The sequence below is a fragment of the Scatophagus argus genome, chromosome 16, assembly GCF_020382885.2.
Source record: "Scatophagus argus isolate fScaArg1 chromosome 16, fScaArg1.pri, whole genome shotgun sequence".
In the NCBI taxonomy this organism is placed as follows: domain Eukaryota; kingdom Metazoa; phylum Chordata; class Actinopteri; family Scatophagidae; genus Scatophagus; species Scatophagus argus.
This window is the reverse complement of record NC_058508.1, coordinates 17,967,437-17,989,299: the sequence shown is the minus strand read 5'-3', so window position 1 is coordinate 17,989,299 and position 21,863 is coordinate 17,967,437. Positions and strand designations below refer to the sequence as shown.

Here is a 21,863-nt window from a genome sequence, read left to right as displayed (position 1 = left end):
TTCCTGGTCCACAGTTTCAGATATTAAACATCCCTTGATAGTCCAAGGTACAAACTTGTATTAATTAGGCCTTTAAGGTCAGATATGTACTAAACACAACTGCTTTCTAAAGGCAGTTAACACATTAATTCAAGTCCTCAAGTCACGATGTACTAAATTTAGCATCATTGCAAAATGTCCACAAACATCTCGTGAATGTAAATCCTAAGATTAAAAACTAGAAGTAATCAGTGGTAAACGGCTAGTGCAGATTGTCAAGATTAAGCTCTTTGATGCAAATTTGGACTAAATGACTTGCTAATAAAACAGAACAATTGCAAGCCAACTGAAAGTCTGAAATCCTGGAAATCTCAATTCAGTTCTGAGTAAAGTCCAAATCAACAGATTCAAGTTCACACCTTTCTGGTTGTCCTCCCCCTTTTTTTTTTATTTCAGTGGAATAGATAATTGATGTTTTCTCACAGCTTGGAAATCACCTACACTGTTCATTAAAAAAAAAAACCCTTTATTGTCATGAACGGTTTTACAGTTACAGTAAATGGCATTTATATCATAACTAGAGACAGTAGCCATCTTCAAACAAGTGGAAAGTTCACTCTTACCTTTGTTTTTAAGAAAATCTGTAATGCAGCATAGGTAGACTGAAAGAGAAGTATGTAACTGACAACCCTGAATAATGCAACACTGACATCACTTGAGTAATTCAAAGCTAGTCGTGATTCAAGTACAAAATAAACACACACTCACTCACGCACACACACATACACAAGTCAATGGAATATTCAACCAGCACTGGACAGTTACCTTCCCATGAAACAAGCAGATGTGTCTCAGGAAGCTGAACAGACACATTTTTAACAGTTCATTACAATGTCTGTTACACTGTAAAAAAACAAACAAAAAAAACAAAAACAAAACAACACAACAGTGGCTTGTAAACTGTCCATCATCTGTGCATCAACACCCACTACAGTTTGTGTATGGCAAATAATTCAGAGTTATCTTCTTCGTAAAAGCCAACAATCACTGCGAGAACTGCTGGTTAGCTTCTCCCCCCACCACGTTCAGGTCAGCATAAACTATCCAGTAAACCTGTGACCAGCGCGAACATGTTGCTGTACGCTAAATGCACTACTTAACATACGTGTGCGGAGGTGACTGCACTACTTGCAACAGAACAAATCAATGCCACCAACTACAGTTTCACCTGCAAGCACGATAAAAGCTATACTAATGTGTGACCTCATCCTAAATGGTTTGGGATAAAACCCTGCCAGTGGAAAATGGGTGTATAAACAGTAAGCATCATATTTACTGTGCAAATAAATATATTATGTTGCTGTCAACATGAAAACGAGTATTTTCTTGAAGGCAACGATTGGGACAATTTTCTTTTCGCACACAAGTGCTGGGTATATTTGCTGCCCAGTCCATCACTAGCAGCTTCTCAAACTCCTTAAGAGAAAGGCTGCCACAACTTTTTTTTTTTTTTTTTTTTTTAAATTGGTTTATCTGTGATGCTTTAAATATTATAATATTATTCACGTTAAACACTCAAGTCTAAATGATAAATAACTGGCTTTTTTTCTGACCAACAATCAAAATATCCAAAAGGTGTTCTAAATAAACTAAAATGAAAACGTGGAAAAAAGCAACAAATTGTCACTTTTGATAAAACCAGCAAATGTTCAGTATTTTCACTTCAATACATTTTTCACAAAACAACTGATTAAACTGTTTCATCTCTACTCAAGCGTCAAAGTACTGCCCATCTTTCAGTGCCAGGTGTTTTAAGGACTTCACCCCTCAAAGAACGTTTATCTTAAAACCCATGAAGATGGCTGGGATGTTTCAAGTGTCTGTCAGCAACGCAAGGCAACGTGGCTTTAGGTCCCAAGGTCCAGTTTCCTATGAAAAGAACTCTACGTGTACATCTGCTCTAAGTGATGTGTTTTAAGCAAACTGGAATGAGTACATGTGGTCAAATGTGACAAAATCGGGTGAATCATACTATAACTAATGGTGGAAAGTGTGGCAATGTTTTAACTTGGACCTGCAACTTTGGTACACTTGATGAAATATGTATTTCTAGATTATTAACCAACAGTGACCAGTGGAAAAGAGAAAACGACAGGAGATACCTTCAAGGGGAAAGGTAATGCCATGTGGACACTAAACTGGTTCTGATATTTCAAAGCAACCCTCAGTTTTGTTTAAGTCCAACGACTCCCTTGTAAAATTTGTCAGTCAAGTACATACCCTTTCATTAACACAGATATGACAATAGCAAGCCATGTTGTCCTCGTGATCTGATCCGTCTCGTCGTGCGGCCGCCATGAAAGACGCCCCTCGTCAGTTAACAAGCCGACAAACGATTCTGTGGCCGAGTTCATTTCTCGATCAGGCCTCCATCTTTTAATTTGAAGTAGAAGAACTTCTCCAAGGTGTTGGCACACTTGCAGTACTCGCTGTCTGGAGGGTTGTACTCGCGACAGTTGGTGATGATTCGCTGCAGGTCGGCGATGAAAAGCTTCTTGGTCACATAGTATCTGTTCTTGAGTCTCTCTGTCATAGTCTTCAGGTCTGCGGGGGAAATAAAAAGGGGAGAAGAGAGCAACAATCAGTGAGAATTACTAATAATTTACTGTTTGTTTGACATTAGCAGGTACTAAACAAATGTAATCAAGAAGAAAAACAGGTGCTGTGTGATCAATGAGATTCTCGCCGACCGATGGGAAAGCGGATGATCTCATAATAATCTGGAGCCTCCGATTTTTTCACTGGTTCCATGAAGGGCCAGGCGTCAGGATGAGTCTGTTGACACAGTGCGAGTCGGTTAGTCTGTTCTTGTTGCTCACATGGGGGTTGTGTGTCGCTGGATTCAACAGGTGACCCTTACCTTTATCTGTGCCAGAAGATTCTTCAACATGTTGTACAACACGTCAGGATCCTTCACCTCTTTCCTGCAAAACATTGAATGAATAATAAATGAGTGAAATATTAACTACACTTAAGACTGTAAGACAAAAAACTAAAGTCTCTAAATGAGATTATTGTGATGGTACTAGAGTGTCGACACTTGGTAGCCAGGCTTTTTTTTTGGGGGGGGGGGGGGATTGATGGATTTTTTTAAAACAGTTTTGTTGAATTGTATTAATGGTTTTACTACTTCCCCCATACCTTTTTTTTCCTATTTGTTATGATTTGTTGTGTGCTTTTATTTTGAAGACATTTCTGTGTTAGAGGTGCAGCATCTTTTAGCAGCTGTTCATCCACAGTATATGTAATCATGTAATTAATATCTTTTGTTTAGGTAACAGAAAACGGGAACTCATCACTGTCTGACAAAATGGATCGCATCGGCCGACGCGCAGCCATCCACTGCCTCAGTCTTAAGGCTTACCACCTTTAGGAGGTCCACGAGGACATGGTGGCAGTATTGGTGAATCATGCCCATGATGAATATGACAATGTTACCGCTGCTGTGGACCAAGAAACCAATTTCTACAAAGAAGGGATCGGTCTGTCCAAAGACCACTGGACTAAGTGTGTAAATGCAGGAGGGGACTTTTAATGTTAACCTGTTAACTGCAAAGTGTCACTATAGTCGTAATTCACAGTTTATGATTCTTTTGTGCCAGCTATGACTTTGCCTTTTGCCTGGATTGTATAATTATCATCTCCACGTATAATGTTTGCTCTTCATTTGTAGAATGTGCCACATGTTTGCATCTGGTCATGTGCTTCAAACACCCTCTAACTGATACATTGGGTAAATCCAAGGTTGACCTATCACGTTGATAACCAGCTCCAGGTGACTGCGTGGCTTGACCACTATTGTCAGGATTAATGAAGCCAGATAACGAAAAGATATCCTGGGTACGGGTGTAATAGGCCTGTCATTACAGCATCAAGCACACAAGCATCTAAACACTATGATGTTGATTTAAATCATATACAAAGTTTACCCTTTGTCCTTGTTGCTGGGTTTCCAGCCCGTCTCTCCTGAAAGGAAAAGACTTGTAAGTAATATAGCACATTTTTTAAATGTTTAAAAAAATATTTTTTCCACTGTCCATAAACCAAACACTCACTTATGCCTGGGATGCTCTCCACTGGGATCTGTCGTACACCCTCTTTGAAGCAGGTGAGCCCTGGGTAAACCTTCCTTATCTGGCTCTGTTTCCTCTCAATCAGCTTCTTAATAATCTAAAGTGACATTACAGATTTACGTGGTATTTGCAGCAGAAAACATGTTTCACTTTGGTCAGAAGAGGATTTCACCGCCTCACATACCTCCTTCTGTCTTTTAATGATATGAGAGAGCTCGGTGTAGGGGATTCTCGGGTTCAGCTCACACTCCATGAGGGTCGCTCCTTCGTAGTCTTTGATGTATCCCAGGTATCGACTCTTCGGCACTTTGATGTCTTTGGAAAAGCCCTGCAAGGAAAGAACAAATTACTGATGGAAAGCATGGAGAGAAAGAACTGGGGCACAGCTAATGCACAGGTCACGCCTGCACTACCTGCTTCTTGAAGTAGCCAATGGCGTACTCGTCGGCATAAGTGAGGAAATACAGGATGCTGTGTTTGATGTGATACTCCTTCAGGTGGTTCATCAGGTGGGTACCGTAGCCCTTAAAAAGAGAAAAGACAGTCTCTTAAAAAGCTATGGTAGACTAGCTTCATTGTACTGCTATTTCTGTCTTTAGCAAAGACCAACAAACATTTTATTACGCTTGTCGCAGTTAATGTGCTGTTTTTGAACCTGGAAATATCAGTGCAGAAGAGCTGAGGCTTCACACCAAGTAGAAATCATTACAGAAATCAAAATAATAATAAAAAAAAAGTACTTAAGGAAAAGCTGGTAGTTGCCATCATTGTGATACTGTACAGATTCCTCCTAAATGTTCCTAATTGTTTTTCTTTTAATCAATTCATTTCATACATGAAACAAAATAATTCGACTTCAGTATTGTATCTGAATTTGATACAGCTGAATCCAAAAAAGTTGGCATGATGAGTGAAACATATGCTCAATGAAAAAAGACAAAATGTTCAATCTCATTAACTTCACTGACTGTTGTAAAAATAAGCTTTTTCAGCCACACGATTCAAACAAGTTGGGACAGGGGCAATGACAGATCAGGAAAGTTGTACACTGCTCATACAAGAAACTTTGCCAAACACACGACTGTATGAAAGGATATTGAGACATGGCCTCGGGAACACTTCGAAAACACAATCAACCAGTTTTACCAGGTATTTCACAGATGACCTGAAAATCTGCTTTATTTATTTCATTTGGTCTGTGTTGTTGTATGAGGAGTGTGTTTTGGTTCACTGTAAATGATTATGCATGTTAAACAGAAGAAAATAGATTTGAAGCCTAAATATACATTTACAGAGTTGCATTTCCATGCCTTTATTACCAGCAAAACGTCACACAGCCTGTAGTGTCAGATGTCTGTGAAATGAACAAGTGTAAAACTCTGCTGACGTGCTTTCCGCTTAGGCATTCCATTACACCAAAAACTCTGATGTTAAGACGTTATGTTAGGATTGATATGCCCCTGATATCTACTCCCTCCAACTTGAAGATGTTTGGTAAGACTGACTCCAGGCCATCATGGACGCAAAAAGGTGCAAAAAAGCTACTGCAAAAGAATGAATGACTGGTCCATTTGGTTCGCCACGACCATCGAGAGAATAAAAGGTTAGCACGTACCTTTACTTGCTCATTGGATGTGACGGCACAGAAGACGATCTCTGTGAAGCCCTGAGTGGGAAACATCCTGAAACAGATGCCACCGATGACACGGCCATCTTTGATAAGGGCGAGGGTCTTGTGCTTCCTGTGAAAGTTGGGAGAAATCAGCACAGCGCGCAGGCGTACGATGACCTGTGGTAGGAAAACGTTTACTTACGGGTCGAACACGAGTCGTGTGATGTACTCTTTGGGCATGCGAGGTAACTGATGAGAGAAGACGTTCTGCAGGCCAACCAGCCACATGAGGATCTTCTTGTTGGACTTTTGGGAAAGCGAGTTTCCAATGACGTGAAACTCTATGATTCCCCGCCTCTCCTCCAACCTGGCAGTCTCATCACGGGCAGCGTTTGGCGTCAGCAGGTTAGTCTAGGAATGTTAATATAAACTGTGAGCACTGCAGGCTAAATCCTCTACCCTTACAAATCACCTGAGAAGACTTGACATACCTCTGGACCGAGCATAGCAGCGGGGTCAGTGATTGTCATCATGACTTCATTGACCAGCTCCATAGGAATGTCGCCCATCACACGGATCCGCTTGGCATCCTCCAGGGTCAACGCCTCTGGAATTTTACGCTTCTCTCCTGAACAGACAGTGACATGACTTAACTGACAATGATCCTTTCAGAGGGATATGTTAGCCACTGTAGCTACCGAGGCCCTGGTAGAGAGGCAACGGAGAATCATAGAAGCTGAGCAGTGCTCACAGACCTGTGATGGGCTCTGCACCTCCAGAGTCCATGCTGCCCAGAGAGGAGATGCTGCTCAGGCCCTTAGGCAGAGCCGGGGAGCCGGACACTGCAGCAGGACTGATCACTGCAGTGGAGACACACAAGGATACCATGGACCCAGCTTTGATATTTTTTGTATAAACACACACAGTGTATTCACCGTCATACCCATCCATATATATTTATTAGTGCTCTACCAAAGGTCACTTTTAACATTCAAAGCTTTGAGTTTTTTCAAATAAAGCTTGACATGTCTGTCATATTTTAATGGACATTCTTACACTACAAAAAAAAGTGATTCATTGGATTAAAATGGACTGCCCAGCGCCATACAAATAACTCACATGATATGACCCTTTATTGCATAAGAGTAGTCGAAGAATAGGAGCGGCATAATTCACACATTGGACTTGAATCAGTTGTTACTTAACTTCACTGACATGAACACGGAACCAAATATTTCTTGCAGTTACTGGGAATTCAGTCCAAAATCTGTTTGATATACTTTTCTGGTCTCTTCCAGCTATAAAACACATTAGAGCTAAATGACAATAAGTTCATACACCCGCATCACCTGTCTGATGTCCGAGCTGCGTGCTGTCCGAGGCCGGCATGGTGAAGTCAGCCTCCCAGATCGGTGAATTCTCGCCATAGATTTCCTCCTCCAGCATAGACAAGAACCTGATGAAGTAAAATGTTATTTCAGACAAATGTTAGCGGGAAGCTGTACCCATAATATCAGACTGACTGGATTAAACGGTACAGGTGCAAAAACCTGTGACGACAATGATGGTTAGATGTTTTCCTAATTTTTTGCCCTTACTTGGGAAAATGTGTGAGGATGAGTGTACGTTTCTCTGGTAGCAGTTTGTCCTTCTCCACTCTGAACTTCTCCAGGAGCTGCCGTCGGGTCACGGTGAAGATGGACTTGAGCAAACTGCGGCCGAACACGTGGGTGGTTTCATAGCGCGGCAGGCTGTCGTTGCTCTGGGGGACGTGGCAGTAGCACAGCCACCTGGGAGTCAGAGAGGAAAAACACTGTGATTGTACGGACTGACATTACGATCCAACTGAGAAATATGACAAGTAAAAGCACCTTCCTACTTTCATTAATAACAGCACATCCACACACACCTGGTGTAGTCCACTTTGTATGCGGTCCCATCGTCCTTCTGCGTGCGCTGGCGGTACTGCGTTGGTGTCTCCAGCTTCCAGTAATTTAGGCACAGGAGGAACATCTTTGACAGCTCAAACATGGTCTGTCTTTCCTTTGGTGCCAGATGGCTGAACTTATACTGAACAAAATTCAAAACCCCCTGTGGAGAAAAAGAGAAGCAAAAGCTCATGAAAAAGAGGCAGGCTCGTCTTTAGGGACAGGTCGCCTAGAAGCCTGTTACTTTTAAAGCTAACATCAAGACACGACCTACAGATGTTTTTCATTTCAGGTTCACCTGCTCGATGTTGGGTTTTTCAAACGGTGGACTTCCAAGAGATCCCTCGACAACGGGCTGGCTCATCTGCAGGATGCATTTCCTCAGCAACTAAGGGAAACCGAGTAAAAATTAGTACAAAAGAACATGCATGTGGACTTGCCGTTAGTGGTCTATTTTACTGTTATGCAGATGTGAGATACACATTCGCTTACCTTGAAAAGGTAGAAGTAGACCTGTTTGGTGTCAGTGTCCTCCTCTTTATGTACAGACATAAACAGGTTCTCCACGTCCACCACCATCCCCAGCAGCCTGTTAATCTCATCCTCAGACACGTTCTCCAAATGGGACACATGATCAGCTGGAAGCAAGGCATTAAATAAGACATACGTTAGGCTAAGTCAAACTGCAAGTCCCTAAGAATATATCTCTATTTGCTATTGGATAGAGGATCAGGGTGTTCCGGAGTGTTGCCTAGTTTGTACCCAGAGCATGTCCACAGCTGCGGCACGGCTCGCTCAGGCTGGCTGCTTGCTGTTGCAGGTCCATACGTGGGGCTGATGGTGGATTTGGATTTTTCCATCCATTGCACTTGCATGTGTCAATAGCCTGGGAATAAAAGGAAACAATACTGAACACTGAATAAACGACTTTACACAGTGACTCAGCTGCTGCTTTTGTACATCGCTGAATGACTAACGGTTAACAGTTAACAACTTAGACAAGCTAATAACACACGCATCTTCAGAGATTTCATGTGACCAATACGAGTGGCTAGAGAGCTAGCTAGCGACTAAAATTAATAAATACGTTCGGTTGCTACTCTGGTTGTTAATGTTTTTGTTTGTGGTGTTTTGACTGGGCTAACGTTCGCTGCCCCACGTAGACTAAAGCTAACAGTACCGAAGAGTGCTTTGTTGTGGTGAACTTTGGCTAGCAACGCTAGCTACCTTGCATGCGGAGAATACGCCAAGTTTCTCAAGCTTTTTCGCCCGTGGGAAAGCTCGGACTTGGGCTTTCTTCTGGCTTGCACGCTGTTGCTGGCTAAGTCCTGGTCTGGCCGGGTCGCTATTTCCTGACCCCGAGCCTGCTGCAGCAGTACTAGACCCAGCTGACCCAGTAGACTGGGCTTGGAGAAGCCGGGGTTGCAAGGCCTGCGCCGCCGGGTCCGACATATCCACGCTGCTCGGCTCTTCCGCTGCTCCCTTTTAGCTCGTATGCTGCCTTCAAGTGCTCTCGGTAAAATTCCTCTTAAGAGGACCGCAGCAATATTTAAATTGTTACGTTATAGCACCGATGTTTAGAGCACAAATAAAGCACGCAAGGAGCCTTCACAAGTCATTGTCACTGAAGCACACTTTTCGATACTGTAGCAACTGTTCACAACAGAAATATAACAGCATCACATCAGTTATTTGATTCAGCATTCATAAATTACGCGAGACGATGAAATATATACATCTACTTTTATCGTAATCATCCTAATTAAAATTATCACTGCTTCTATATACACGTATCCCCTAACTACCTACCTAGTAAATTTTTATTTTGAATGTCATTACCGGATATTATTCTATTATGCTTTTATGTCTGCCTTGATGCTCTTGAAGTTGACAGTTGTCCTCAAGAGCGTTCAGTGCCCTCTAGTGGTCATATTCGCAACTACACTCCTGGTTATGTTGAAAGGTGTTCACAGGTAAATTTTGTAAATTTGGCGTTGCATAGATTGAGCAGTTGGTTGATTTATGATCGCCAGTGTAGACAGACCTGATTACCGTCTATGTAATATCAATTTATGCCATGTAATACAAGGCTGCTGATGCCGCTGGCTGTCTCGGTCCATGTGCCCTCCAGTGGCCACAGTAATGAACTGCAACACATCATTAAATGAATCAAACTAGCGTTAATACAAACATAATAATATCCTGTCATTTCCGTTTTTTACTTTTAAAATAACGTGTCCCCGTGAAACACCCTTAAACTTTAAAGTCATCGTAAAATTACCGCACTATTTTATCAATGGCCGTTGTTAGACTAAAGCTCCGACTATAAATTTTAAGAGGGTACAACGCCGTTATTATTTCAGATATTATTTTTAATGTTGTATTGCCAAGGATGTTTGCAGTTATGCTACTTATGTGCGTCAACAAAGTAAACGCTGTTCTCAAATAAAATGAAGCCTCACATCACCTTAGTAGTCCTGTAATAAATAATACCTCACTTACTTAGACAGAATAGGATAAACACTGCAGTCTTTCTTTCACAGATGACCTTCAAAGGCACCAGCATAATAAGTGCACTTGAAGGCAACACCTTCGTATATTGTGAGGATGATGGTTAATGTATTTTAAGGACATTATTTAAAAAAAGTATCACGTTTATACATTATTATTATTATTATTAAATATTTACAAATCCTAACTGTTTTCACACTGCCAAAGTATAAATATGATCAATTGACTTGAATGTTTAGACTTAGATAGGACAATGTCGAGCTAGGATGGGTTAATTACAAAATATTAAAAGAAATTCACTATTAGTGGTAACTTGTCATAAAGAGTGAGTCCTTAATATTTGGATGAGGTGAAACGATTAAAGAAGCATACAAAAAAGATAACTTCCCCTTGTTTATTGGTAAAATTACATTTTTTCTTTCCTTCTTTCTCTACCCATAACCCCACCACCCCCACCTAGCAGCGGTGCCTGCTGTTCAGGTACTGTTGTGCTAGTTGTTGATGCCATTAACAGGACGACAACGCCTTTGAAAGCAAACCCTCCCTGATATGAACAGTAAAAACAAAAAGAGAGAAAATAAAAAGTAAAGGAAGCTGATGGATAACATCTCAATTCACAAAGATGATGAGGCAGAACCAGTGCATTTAATACCATAGATCTTCAGAAAAAAATTAAGACATTAAAAAAAAAAAACAACGAAATTATTAAGGTTAACAAATCCTCATGTAGAGATTGGGAAAATATTTTTTTGACAGTGACTACTGATTGATTATAAACTTGAAAAGTCTGATACAAATACAGCAATGTTGTCAATACACAGTTGTGATTTTGGTCAAGGAAACAAATCTTACTTGATGTATTTGTAATTGTACACTCATGATTTCAAAAACATTACATTAATGCTTAAATTACTAGTGGGTGACATTGTTATTAAAGTACTATTTACTGTATATGGTTTGATAGCATAGATGGATGACTGTGAAACCTTAAAGTCTAGGCTTTAAAATCATACTGAACAGCCTGTGTCAAAAGAAGTTGCAGTATTAATAATAGTGATAACAATGACAATGTAATAATTCAATCTACACAGCTCAATCAAGGAGGAAATTTCTGTCCATTCTCGTTCCATCCGTTACGAACCTCTGCTCTTCATCTTTTCCCGGAAGCTAACCAGGAACAAGACAGCAAGTGAAGGATTCCTGCAAACACCTGGGCCGGGCTTTTAAACAGTGTTATGAAACCATGATGGAAATACTTCACAAATGAGTGGTGCATGGAAAAGCAGGGGCAGAAGAGAAAGGACAGGACCAATGAGCCTGTTTATATTCCTTCTTGTTGCATTATTTTTTTCCCTCTACACAAATACAGAAACAAAAGTGAGCAAGATGGCCTTATTAAGAGCCACTGGTAATGACAGATCTTTCTTCTTCTTCTTCTTTTTCCTCCATGAATGGGACATTTTACTTCCCCTAAGGTGACGTCAAGCGTCCATCATCAATAGAGAGGTCATGGATTGGCAAGTCCTGGAGTTAAAACATGATTCTATGAATAAGCCTGTGGGTTGATTCATCACTTGGAACCGTCACTGGGGTCTGGCAGTTTACTGGCCACTCGTTTGCCAAACAGTTTATTGGTGCCGTGTTGCTCGTAGGGTAGTTGGTCCAACCGTGGTTTGGTGTGACCAATGGGACGATGTTTGACAGCTGGCTAATATCTGGTCTGGTTGATTGAAGCTGTAGATTGGTTGGATCAGCTGACTCTCTTTTGTGTTGGTTAGTTAGTTCCCGCCCCCACAGCACTGGCCACTTCTGCCCTGTGGTGCGGCTTCCTGCAGGTCCACGCCGCCTCTGGCTCGTCCACCGCCGCCTGCTCCGCCCTGAGGCTCGTTCTTAGGAAGCTTCTTGGCTGTTTTGGGTCAGGAAGTACAATTAATTGAATTCTGTCCTCTGGTGACATGGCAATAGATTATTTGGTCAATTATTTATTAATTGTTTTGTCTATAAAACCTAAGAAAATAGTGAAGTATTTTCGAGAGCCTCAACGTCAAATGGTTTGATTTATTTGAATAAAAAACATAAAATTAACTGTAACACAAGAGCGGCAAACAGCAAATTATCACATTTGAGACTTTGGAAGGTTTTTTTTATGCGATTTAAACAGCTGACATCAATTCATCAATTAGCTGATCAACTGAGAAAGCAGAGAAACTTTTTCACTTTTTCTTTCTTTAAAGCAATTTTTTAAGCAAATTGATGAGGAGAGAAGATGAGGGAATTTGTTGTTGTGTTGCATAACAGTAATGTGAATGCGACAAAATAATCAGCAGATTAGTTGCTGAGTGGAAAATTATTGTTAGTTGCAGCCCTAAAGTTAAACATTAATCGATTATCAAGAGAGCGTCAGAAACATTTTGTGCTGATTGACCAATCAATTAATAAACTGTTGTAAAATAAAAAATAAACAGCTGTAGACGGCAGTAAAATGCGTCCTTGACGGCCCTCGGAGGCACTTACCAATCGCCATAAAAATCTCATTGACATTCATGGCAGTCTTGGCTGAAGTTTCCATGAAGAGCAAACTGTTGTCATCTGCATACGCTTGTGCTTCCTGAAGACAAAAACACAGCAACGAGCCAACTGAAAGCTTGCACTCATTTTATTCAAGAATTTAATTGTTAACTTCAGTGTCAGACTGTTAAAATTCCTCCTTACCTGGAAATCTACAGCTCTCTTGTTGGACAGATCCGCTTTGTTTCCTGCCAGTGCAATAACAATATTCGGGCTGGCTTGTCGCTGCAGCTCCTTCACCCAATTCTTTGCACGTGTGAACGTATCCTTTTCAAAAAAAACAAAACAAAAGCACAGCATGGATAATCGTGAGACGCAGTGCTTTTCAGCTTTACATGTTATATATGACTGTAAGAGTAAAAAGAGCAAAGGTCTATAGCAGTCTCTTCCAGTGAGAAATCATCAACCCAAACTGGAAGACTTTTGACCGTCTTGGCTGATGTCCTCATCACCGTCCACGTAACTTACTGTGTTGGTGATGTCATAGACCACGATGGCAGCCTGGGCTCCCCTGTAGTACATGGGTGCCAAGCTGTGGTACCGTTCCTGCCCTGCGGTGTCCCAGATCTCGAACTTGACCGTTGTGTCATCCAGACATACCGTCTGTGTGAGGAAGGCAGCTGGGGAGCAACGAAAAATCAGAGCAGAAAAGGCACGGATTTTAATATTTAAGCTTCGAAATGTTGGGATTAAGACTAAGATGAGACAAGAGGAAAGGAACATGCTCACTGGAATCATTAAAAGACAAGACAGATTTGAAAATTTAATTCAGGAGGTATGACGCTACATCGACCACACGGGCGAGCTCATTCAGCATTAGAGTCGCTGGAGGTACACAAAGGAGAAAGAGACGTCAGCTTTGCACTAAGAACATTCTGTAGCACATACAGAAGAGGCACAAGTGCACACGACTCGCTTACTCAGCCGACTGTCACACGGCAGAGGAAACTGAGCACTCACTTGCAAAACTCAAGCTTTGTAATCTTTGACCGGGTGTACAGCTGACCACAAGCTCAGCAGAACAGAAAACATGCTGACTCGTTGTGGCTCTCTGGTGAGTGTAAGCACTGACTGACCATCCTGAAGCCACATTACTCATACGATAAAGGGAAACCTGGAACGGTTGGTGCAACGCGACACAAAAAAAGACATGACACGGTTTTACGTCAATAAGAGCAATTCGAAAAAGTCATCTTGGGCTCTGAGAAATGTCTTATCACTCACAGCCATGTCAAAAAAGAAACTATTTGTTAGCAGGAAGGGCTGCCGCTCGTGATCATTTTCATTATCGATTCATCTGCTGATTATTTTCACTATTAACCGATTACTTTTTAAACTATCCATAAAAATGAAAAAAGCTCATTGCAAGTTACCAGAACCTGAAGGGTCACCACTAAATGCTTCTTTAACAGGCGAAAGACTCTTCATATGCAACCATGAAGGACAACGACAGACAGCAAATCCTCACACTGAAGAAGTTCCAACCAGCAAATATGTTGGTCAAATATGTTATCAAAATAGTTGTCAACTAATTTTCTTTTGATCGACTTATCAATTAATTGTTGCAGTGCCACATCCTGGGCCTCAGATTCTAAGCAACTTAACCTAATTAGTCACGTTTTAAATTTGTCTTACAAAACCACAAACATGAGGCTGTGGTGGGAGACCAGCAGGAAAGGTGGGGGTAAAGCTAAGGAAATGAGTAAAAACACAGAGTGCCACTGTAAGTCCTCAGGCTGCAATGACCACGCAGAAAATCCGACTCAATTGAGCTCGACACTTTGCAAAATGTCAAAGTTACAGACACATTATCACAGCTTTGCTTTCAAACTTAACAGCACTCTTTGATCAGCTTCACTGATCTAACGGAGGTCCAGGAAACCCCCATTGTTGTCTCAATTCCTTCCTGTTTCAAGTAACCTCACTCCTCCGCTGCAGAAGCAGAACTGGTATTTACAGAAGACAATCAGAAGTCTGATCATTTTCAGTTCTTTATTGTGAAAAAACTACTAAGAAACTAATGCGTCACAGCAAAAACCAGTATACAAACAGTATACCAGTATGACTGCCAGGTGTGAAGAGCTTGGTGGCTCATGGTAGACTAAGGCGATCAGCCGCAAAGAACTGGTTCTGCCACTCCTTCACCTGCACAGGCTCTGGCAACAGAAAATTTTAGGATTGCATTTCCTCTATACTGGCAACGACATGTTCTTCTCTGCTCCAACATTCAGGTTATGTCCAAAAGTTTAGAGTGAAAAAGAGTGAGTGCAGCGTAGCACGAAAATACAGATTCTGCACAGTAATGTGATGCACAGGCAAGAAAGGTGTAAAGGCCGTGTAATAACCCTGCTCTGCAAGTACTGATTTATATTGATCATGGCCTTTTAAACATCATGCATGCTTTGTATGAAATGATGACTCTGAGATGTAGATCACAGCTGAAGAGATGTACAGCTGTGATAGAGAACAGGGACAATTCTGGGACTCAGACACAAAAGCCTCACCTCCGATGGTGCTCTCCTGGTACTCGTGGAACTGGCCTTTGACAAAGCGCAGAACCAAGCTGGACTTTCCCACCGCTGATTCCCCCAACAGCACTAACTTAAACTGGCAGATCTTGCTGCCCGCTGCCGTGCCGTTGGTCCGTGCAGTTCCACCTCGCCCTGCCATAGCGCAGCGCTGAACACTGGGAGAAGAAGTCGGGTGAGGAGTGAAGAAGTCTGGATGACTTTAGGCCTGGGATTGGTGAAGGGGCTGGTGAGGCCTGGGTGAGGCTGACCTAGCAGGAAGGGGAAGGGGGGGGCAGATCAGGCAAACAGATGAGCCAGAGGAAGAGGAGACCTCACCAGTGGGACCTGGAAAACACAACACATTCAGTATGTTAACCTCTACTCCAAACAGAAAACAGGCTTCCCATGAAAACAGCCACATTATCAGTTAAAACCTGAAGATTTCTTTCTTGTTCCTGTTGGCAGTTGCCAAGAGTAATGAATCGAGTAAAATATAGTTTAACTGCAAAATATATCAGCATTAAAGCTTTTGTTTTAGCCAAGTTTTTACACTGTTGACACAAAAACCTCCGGCCCCAGCATGTTATTTAACCATGTTTAGTATAAACAAATGCTGTCTTACTTGAAACTGTCTCCTGTGTGAAGCTCCCACAGGTTGTCCTGACAGTGCATGGTTTGTGACATCACTATACATCACAGAATGAGTTTTTATTCTTGCTTTAGTTCAGCAGAACTGCTTTAAGGTACACGCAGCACAGAGAGCAGCAAGAAATGTTTTTTTAAATAAATAAAACATATCTTTGGTATAAAATACATTCAGTTTTGAATAAGATACAAATGAAAGGATGTGGCTCTGGACAACTGATGGTGCACATCAGTGAATAAACTATTTAAAAATAAATAAACAAATGCAAAAGTAAAATTGAAGAAATGAGAAACAAGCATATAAGCCATAGAAATTAGCATGAAGCTTTGCCCCAACACCTTCCCCAAACACAAGTTCAACACATTTGTTCCTGTGAGTCATCTCTAAACAGACGTCTGGTGACAGTTTTAAGCAGCGACTGACTATAGTGTTATAATGAAGTTGCACAAAACATATTTTTAAATACTGCAACTTCCAGTGACCACACTTTGTTGTGGCATTGGACTCATTCTTGTTTAGTCTACAATCAGTACAAAAAGAAATATTTCATTCTGCCTAATTTCCCAAATTCACAAATAAACTTTGGAACTTAACCAGATACCAGCATACTGGGATGTCAGACTGTTTTGCCTATCTGAAACCCTAACCTTTTTCAGTCGGCTGATACACATGAGGTCAGCCAGCTTCTGCTTGGTCAAAGGACAGGAAACACAACTCAGCTCAAAGCAGGAAGTGAAGATTGCAGAACACATTTTACTGCTGAGCACATAAAAACTTGGGATAGTCTCAGCTTTGTCACTGGGACAACTTAGTGCAGAAACACATAGTGTACCAAAGAGGAGGTTAGACTTTTCCTGAGTGAGGAGGGAAACATCAAGAACTGAAGTGAAGGCGCCGCTGCTGATAGCCTGTCGTCTGATTGTGCAAGGCCTTTTCTCAACCTGCTGCTGAGCCAGGCTTAAGCTTCAGCATGTGACAAGAGATCACAGCTCTGTCCATAAAATATTTGGAAATGGCATGTTTCATTTGACAGCATACTTAGCATGCTTGTATTCACCATATGAAGTTATTTCTACTGTGCAGATCCATGTCTACCAGTATGTTTTGCAGAATTTTGCTAATCAGGAACTTCAGCAAGCTACCAAATCCGTTCATTTTATAAACAGAGTGCATTACAGTACTCCTGTATCCAACTGCAGCAGACATTAGCAATGCACCGCAGGTCTCGCTGGACAGTTTAACTAATGAACACACGAAAACTATCACAAGACGTGGAAGAGGGAAACCTTGACAAATAAAGAATAAAGGCACTCTGTTCAATGGGTCACAGTCAGTCTGTACTCATTTGCCTGCAGACAGCAGAGCTGAGCCCTCACCTGTTCAGTCTTCACTAGAAAGGGCAAAAAGGAGGAAGAGGCAATGGAGGGAGTTTGTGGAAGCAGACCTACAAAACATCCTGACTCGTAAACAACTATAATATAGGCTAAATATCTGGGGAATAATTAGTTTGAATCCAGTTAATGACAAAATATAAAAAGTCATGCATGTAAGTTTTCACTTGCAAACCTGTAAACCTTCATAGCACATTCACAGTTACAACATGTACAACTTCAGAATAAGGTTTCTTAATAGCATAGTTATTGTGCTGCAGCTACAAATACAGTGTGGCTAGTGGGGCTAGTTTCATAGGGTAGTGGATAGGAAGAAAAACAGATTATATATGCTCGGCTGAAGTTTAGCTAGCAACAGACAGGAGGAAATAGCTATTAATGGGGAAAATAAACTATTACTGCACCAAATTCTACACACACTAACTGATGATGCAGTAAACTGTGACAAAACAGTAACAACTACACTAATGCACAGGAAACCATGTAAAAGAGTGGCTGTCTAGCTTGCAACCTGTGGCTCTCTGTTGCACAGACATAGATGTGCTCACATCTTAAGCAGCCTGAGACAAACGCTATGATGGCATCCATAAAGGGCTCTGAAGACCTCCACAGGGAAGTGGGTCAGAGGGAGAGACAGTGGGACATGGGTAAGAGAAAAGGGGGAGGAGAAAAGGCAGGAAGAAGGAGCAAACTAGAGGGAGAGCCTGTAAAATATTCATCATGGCCTCCTGTATGCTCTGCTGCCAGCAGGATATCCAAGCACTTAGCAGGGATTGCAGTGCACTGATCATCAAACAAAAAGAAAAAAAAACCTAAATATGAGAGTGTGTGCATAAATTAATATCTGTAAGCACTGATACAAAAAAACTCATTTATGGCAGGGTCAAAACCTGTACCAACAACTGAAAACAACAGATAATCTCCATGAATAATTTTTATTCACTCTATGAAGGCATGCGATGTGGCCTCCCACAGTCAAATGATTCCCTTCCTGCAGCTCTAAAATAAAAAGAACGCAAAATTGATACTGACAGTAATAAAGTGATGTAATACTCAGTATCAGTAAATCATGTTAAAACATTCATTGTACCGCAAACAAAAGTTCCCAGAGTTTTTGTGAATCTCAGTTCTACAGAAAAGAAGCAGTCCGTACTGTAGTTTGTATGGTGTTTTGTATGATATTTAGCGCAGTGTTCTTCAGTGGACGAGTGTCAGTCTCAAACTGCTGTGGAACAAATATTTAGACCAAGTTTGGATTGTTTTCTTCAACCACACCATGGACAACATGAAAGTCTCATTTTTGCAACAATTAAATAAAAAAAAAGAAAAGAAATGCATGGTGATTTTCTTTCCATTACAGGCCATACAATCTAAGATTTAAGACAGAATACTTTTTTCACAAGGAAAGTTGCTATTGAGTACACAAAATACACATAATTAGCCTTTAAGCAGCAGTCCAACAATGTGTCACAACACCAGTTTCATGAAACAAGCAGGGACTTGTGCTGCTCACTTAATTTAAAGGGTGGGGTCTGAGAAGAACTGTTGGTGTCTGATATGAGGGGTGCATCACCACTATCCTCATTTTGTCTATTATGCCAAATAGCCTCGCCTAAAAGTAGCAAATTTCCATTCACAGTGAAACCATAGGTTCAAGACCCACGCATTGTTGGCAAAAAACCTTTTGTACGTAACATAACGAAGATAAATGAGCAGGACAATCCTTGGGATTTCTAATGAAACAGGAAGAGCGCTCGATCCAAAGCCCTTCTACAGATCATTTCCAACAAAGAAGGGCTTTGGAATTTGGAATCAGTGACAGAACTCAGGAAACGCAAACGGATACTCATCATTAGCGGACAGCAAGACCAATAGGAAATCACCGGCACTTCCCTTTCTCGTGACTTCCATCTAAAATGCTCACTACAAAACGGAGGAAAATAGTTATCCAGTGGCCCAAGCAAAGTCTGCACTGCCCTGTCAAATAACAGAAAAAATTCTGAACTAACTCATAAGTTTAAAAACATTTATCAATTGAAACAAAAATGTAGTGGCTCTGGAGGTGCAGCGTTACATAACTGCTCACCATAAAAGATTACTACAGTTTTGTCTTGCGCAGCTTTTCCTATGTCTAAATGTGACATGTGAAAAGACAAGGAAGACCTTCTCTTGCAAATTCTTCCTTTGTGCATGATAATCTGAAAGTCAAAACTGGCTTTCATACAATCTTTTCTACTATAGCTGTGCATTAGCAAGACTATACTGTGATGTTCTAAGCAAAGTGACATATCGATTCATAGGCCTGAGTTCTTTGTGTTTACACTACTTGCATAACTTCTTCCTGCCTCAGTCGACGTTCTTTACTTTGAAGTGGAAGAGTCAAATGGCTTTAGACAGATTACAGTACTGATATCCAACAGTCAAGGGATTAAACACAACACAAAATGTGCCACAGTCACCAAACTCTGCATGTAAGCTCTTAAATAAAATCATTACAGTGTTTTGAGAATCAGCACAGTATTACACACTTTCTGCATCTCACACCATCAAGCTACATAAAACATCATTTATTGCTTTCATGCTTTGCTGACCAAAGCAACGTCTTCAAAAGCTGGATCCTTCCTGCACATATAAAAACATGTAAGTGAGGGCATCGCCATTGGAAAGTTAAGTAATCACTTCACAATACACTGTTGGAAATTAAAGCAGACTACTCTCTCTGCCTAGTTGGAAGTTCAATAGACTTGAAACTTCAGACAGTGCAGAAACACAGAGCACAGTGTGCGTGTGAGTGTGAAAAGTGGTGAGTTTTTTTAATAACCTCAAACACAAATATGGATAGTGAATCGGGGACAAAGTCCTTTTATCAGGGCTGGTTGGTCAAGATGTGTCACCACTTTAGGAGGACAAGGTCCAAACACCATAAACACAACAAGAGCCAAAGCAAGTAACTATAAATCCATTCTCTGTCCCAAAGGTTCAAACTATGTTCCCCTAGTTAAGTCATAAAAAGGAGCCACTAAGATACACGCCTATGTGAATACATGTGCCGTCAGATGTGAGGTGACACACGTGTAGACACATAATGACCTCAACAATATAAACCAGCTGAATCACAAAACAAACGCTATCAGCAGTAATGACACCTTCATGTGACGGTTAATGTGACAGCACTGCTGAAAGTACGAGCTCGTTGGTATATTCGAGCCTGAGAATGAACAACTGTGAACCCTTCTGAAGTTTACTGCCTTAGATCAGGGTCTAAGTCAGAGCCTTAAGGCAAACTTGTTAACTGATGCAGCGTTATGCTAAAGATGCATCAAACACGACAACCACGAGAACATTACGAGAGTTTTCAGTTTTAGTTTTTTAAAGGGTGTCTACTTGAGGATTGACAGTTAAACAGAACTCTTAACTTGTGGGCTGACAACAACTACTGGCGCCCCCACGCTACTAGTGTTATCAGTTATGTTACGATTAAGTTGCATCTAAAATTTGAGGGTGCAAATGTTCACTTCTGCCTGGTTGTGACTGCCTTAAGCGGAGTGATAAACCGACTTGGCTACCGTTAAATAGCGTTACTGAGCAGTAACGTTCGACAGGTTTGCCTTTTGTTGCTATGAAAATAATGTACCGACTACAGTAATGTAGCTAAAATAAAAAGAAAATCTACACTGGAGCTACATTGGTCAGTAACGGTTGGATACAGATAACGCTAGCTATGATAGCCGGTTAAAATAAGCCACTGCCACCAATAACTTACATATCATCAACTAATATCGTTAGTCGTGCCGACTTAATGTCATCTATTTACATCGTCATTTGCCTAGCATTAGCACTAGCTTTCCACGAGAATCGACGACATGTAACTACCGCTATAGGAAAACTTGAATTCTGATGGCGTTAGCTAGGTTAGCACCAATAGCCAAGTGGCGAAAACGTCAATAGACAACTTTCCTTTTCTCGGCCCCGTGTCGTCAGCTGTTTGGCATTAGACAAACTCGAGGACTCTGTCTTGCTACTGTGTTCGCTGCCGGCGCAAACATAAATCATATGTCTCTCAGCAATGTCCATGTCAAGGTTTTTTAGGACATTGTATGTGGTCTCACAGTGCTAGAAGCTCGTAGCCTCTCTCGATCCAGTATGATGGACATTTCGACTGAACCCGGGCTTAGCTGATCGGTTTATCAAAAATTAAGACGTCCAAAAACGGTTAACAGCTGACCGACAAAAAAGCCAATACGCGCTCGGTGTTATTTTTGTCCACCGGATTCTATAATTACAAGTTGTTTGACTTACAATACTTTTTCTTCTTTGGTTGGTCTCATCGGCGACAGCTATCTTCTTCTTCGCCTTCTTCTTCTTCTTGGGCTCTGGCCTTCCCTTCCGGTTAGCGTTTTTTTCCGGGAACGTCCCACTTTTTGTCAGTGGTTGTCTGACCAATGACAACAGCAGGCGACATACGACACCACTCTGCAGCAGGCTACACGGGCTCTGCAGGGCCTTTCAGCAAGTGTCTTCATTCGACAATCTTATTTTAAACATAATTATTGATATGATTTATGCATAAAATGAGATGGTTAAA

The 21,863-nt window shown here is 41.3% G+C and overlaps 2 protein-coding genes across 2 annotated transcripts; both read right to left on the bottom strand.

Annotated features, from left to right (window-relative positions):
- Window positions 1-491: 491 nt before the first annotated feature.
- Window positions 492-9,127, bottom strand: kat2a (K(lysine) acetyltransferase 2A). The gene is made up of 18 exons (XM_046414390.1): window positions 8,880-9,127; window positions 8,415-8,538; window positions 8,145-8,290; window positions 7,951-8,040; window positions 7,634-7,815; window positions 7,323-7,514; window positions 7,074-7,180; window positions 6,480-6,584; window positions 6,216-6,352; window positions 5,927-6,135; window positions 5,728-5,854; window positions 4,526-4,636; window positions 4,297-4,440; window positions 4,095-4,209; window positions 3,969-4,005; window positions 2,900-2,963; window positions 2,730-2,814; window positions 492-2,583 (listed from the first exon to the last, which is right to left on the bottom strand). The coding sequence occupies exons 1-18, from the start codon at window positions 9,102-9,104 to the stop codon at window positions 2,390-2,392; spliced, it is 2,394 nt and encodes a 797-aa protein (XP_046270346.1). The 5' UTR covers window positions 9,105-9,127; the 3' UTR covers window positions 492-2,389.
- Window positions 9,128-10,543: 1,416 nt separating this feature from the next.
- Window positions 10,544-21,727, bottom strand: rab5c (RAB5C, member RAS oncogene family). Its single transcript, XM_046415587.1, has 6 exons — window positions 21,578-21,727; window positions 15,236-15,586; window positions 13,200-13,351; window positions 12,876-12,998; window positions 12,678-12,771; window positions 10,544-12,069 (listed from the first exon to the last, which is right to left on the bottom strand). The coding sequence occupies exons 2-6, from the start codon at window positions 15,399-15,401 to the stop codon at window positions 11,942-11,944; spliced, it is 663 nt and encodes a 220-aa protein (XP_046271543.1). The 5' UTR covers window positions 15,402-15,586; window positions 21,578-21,727; the 3' UTR covers window positions 10,544-11,941.
- Between the last annotated feature and the right edge of the window lie 136 nt (window positions 21,728-21,863).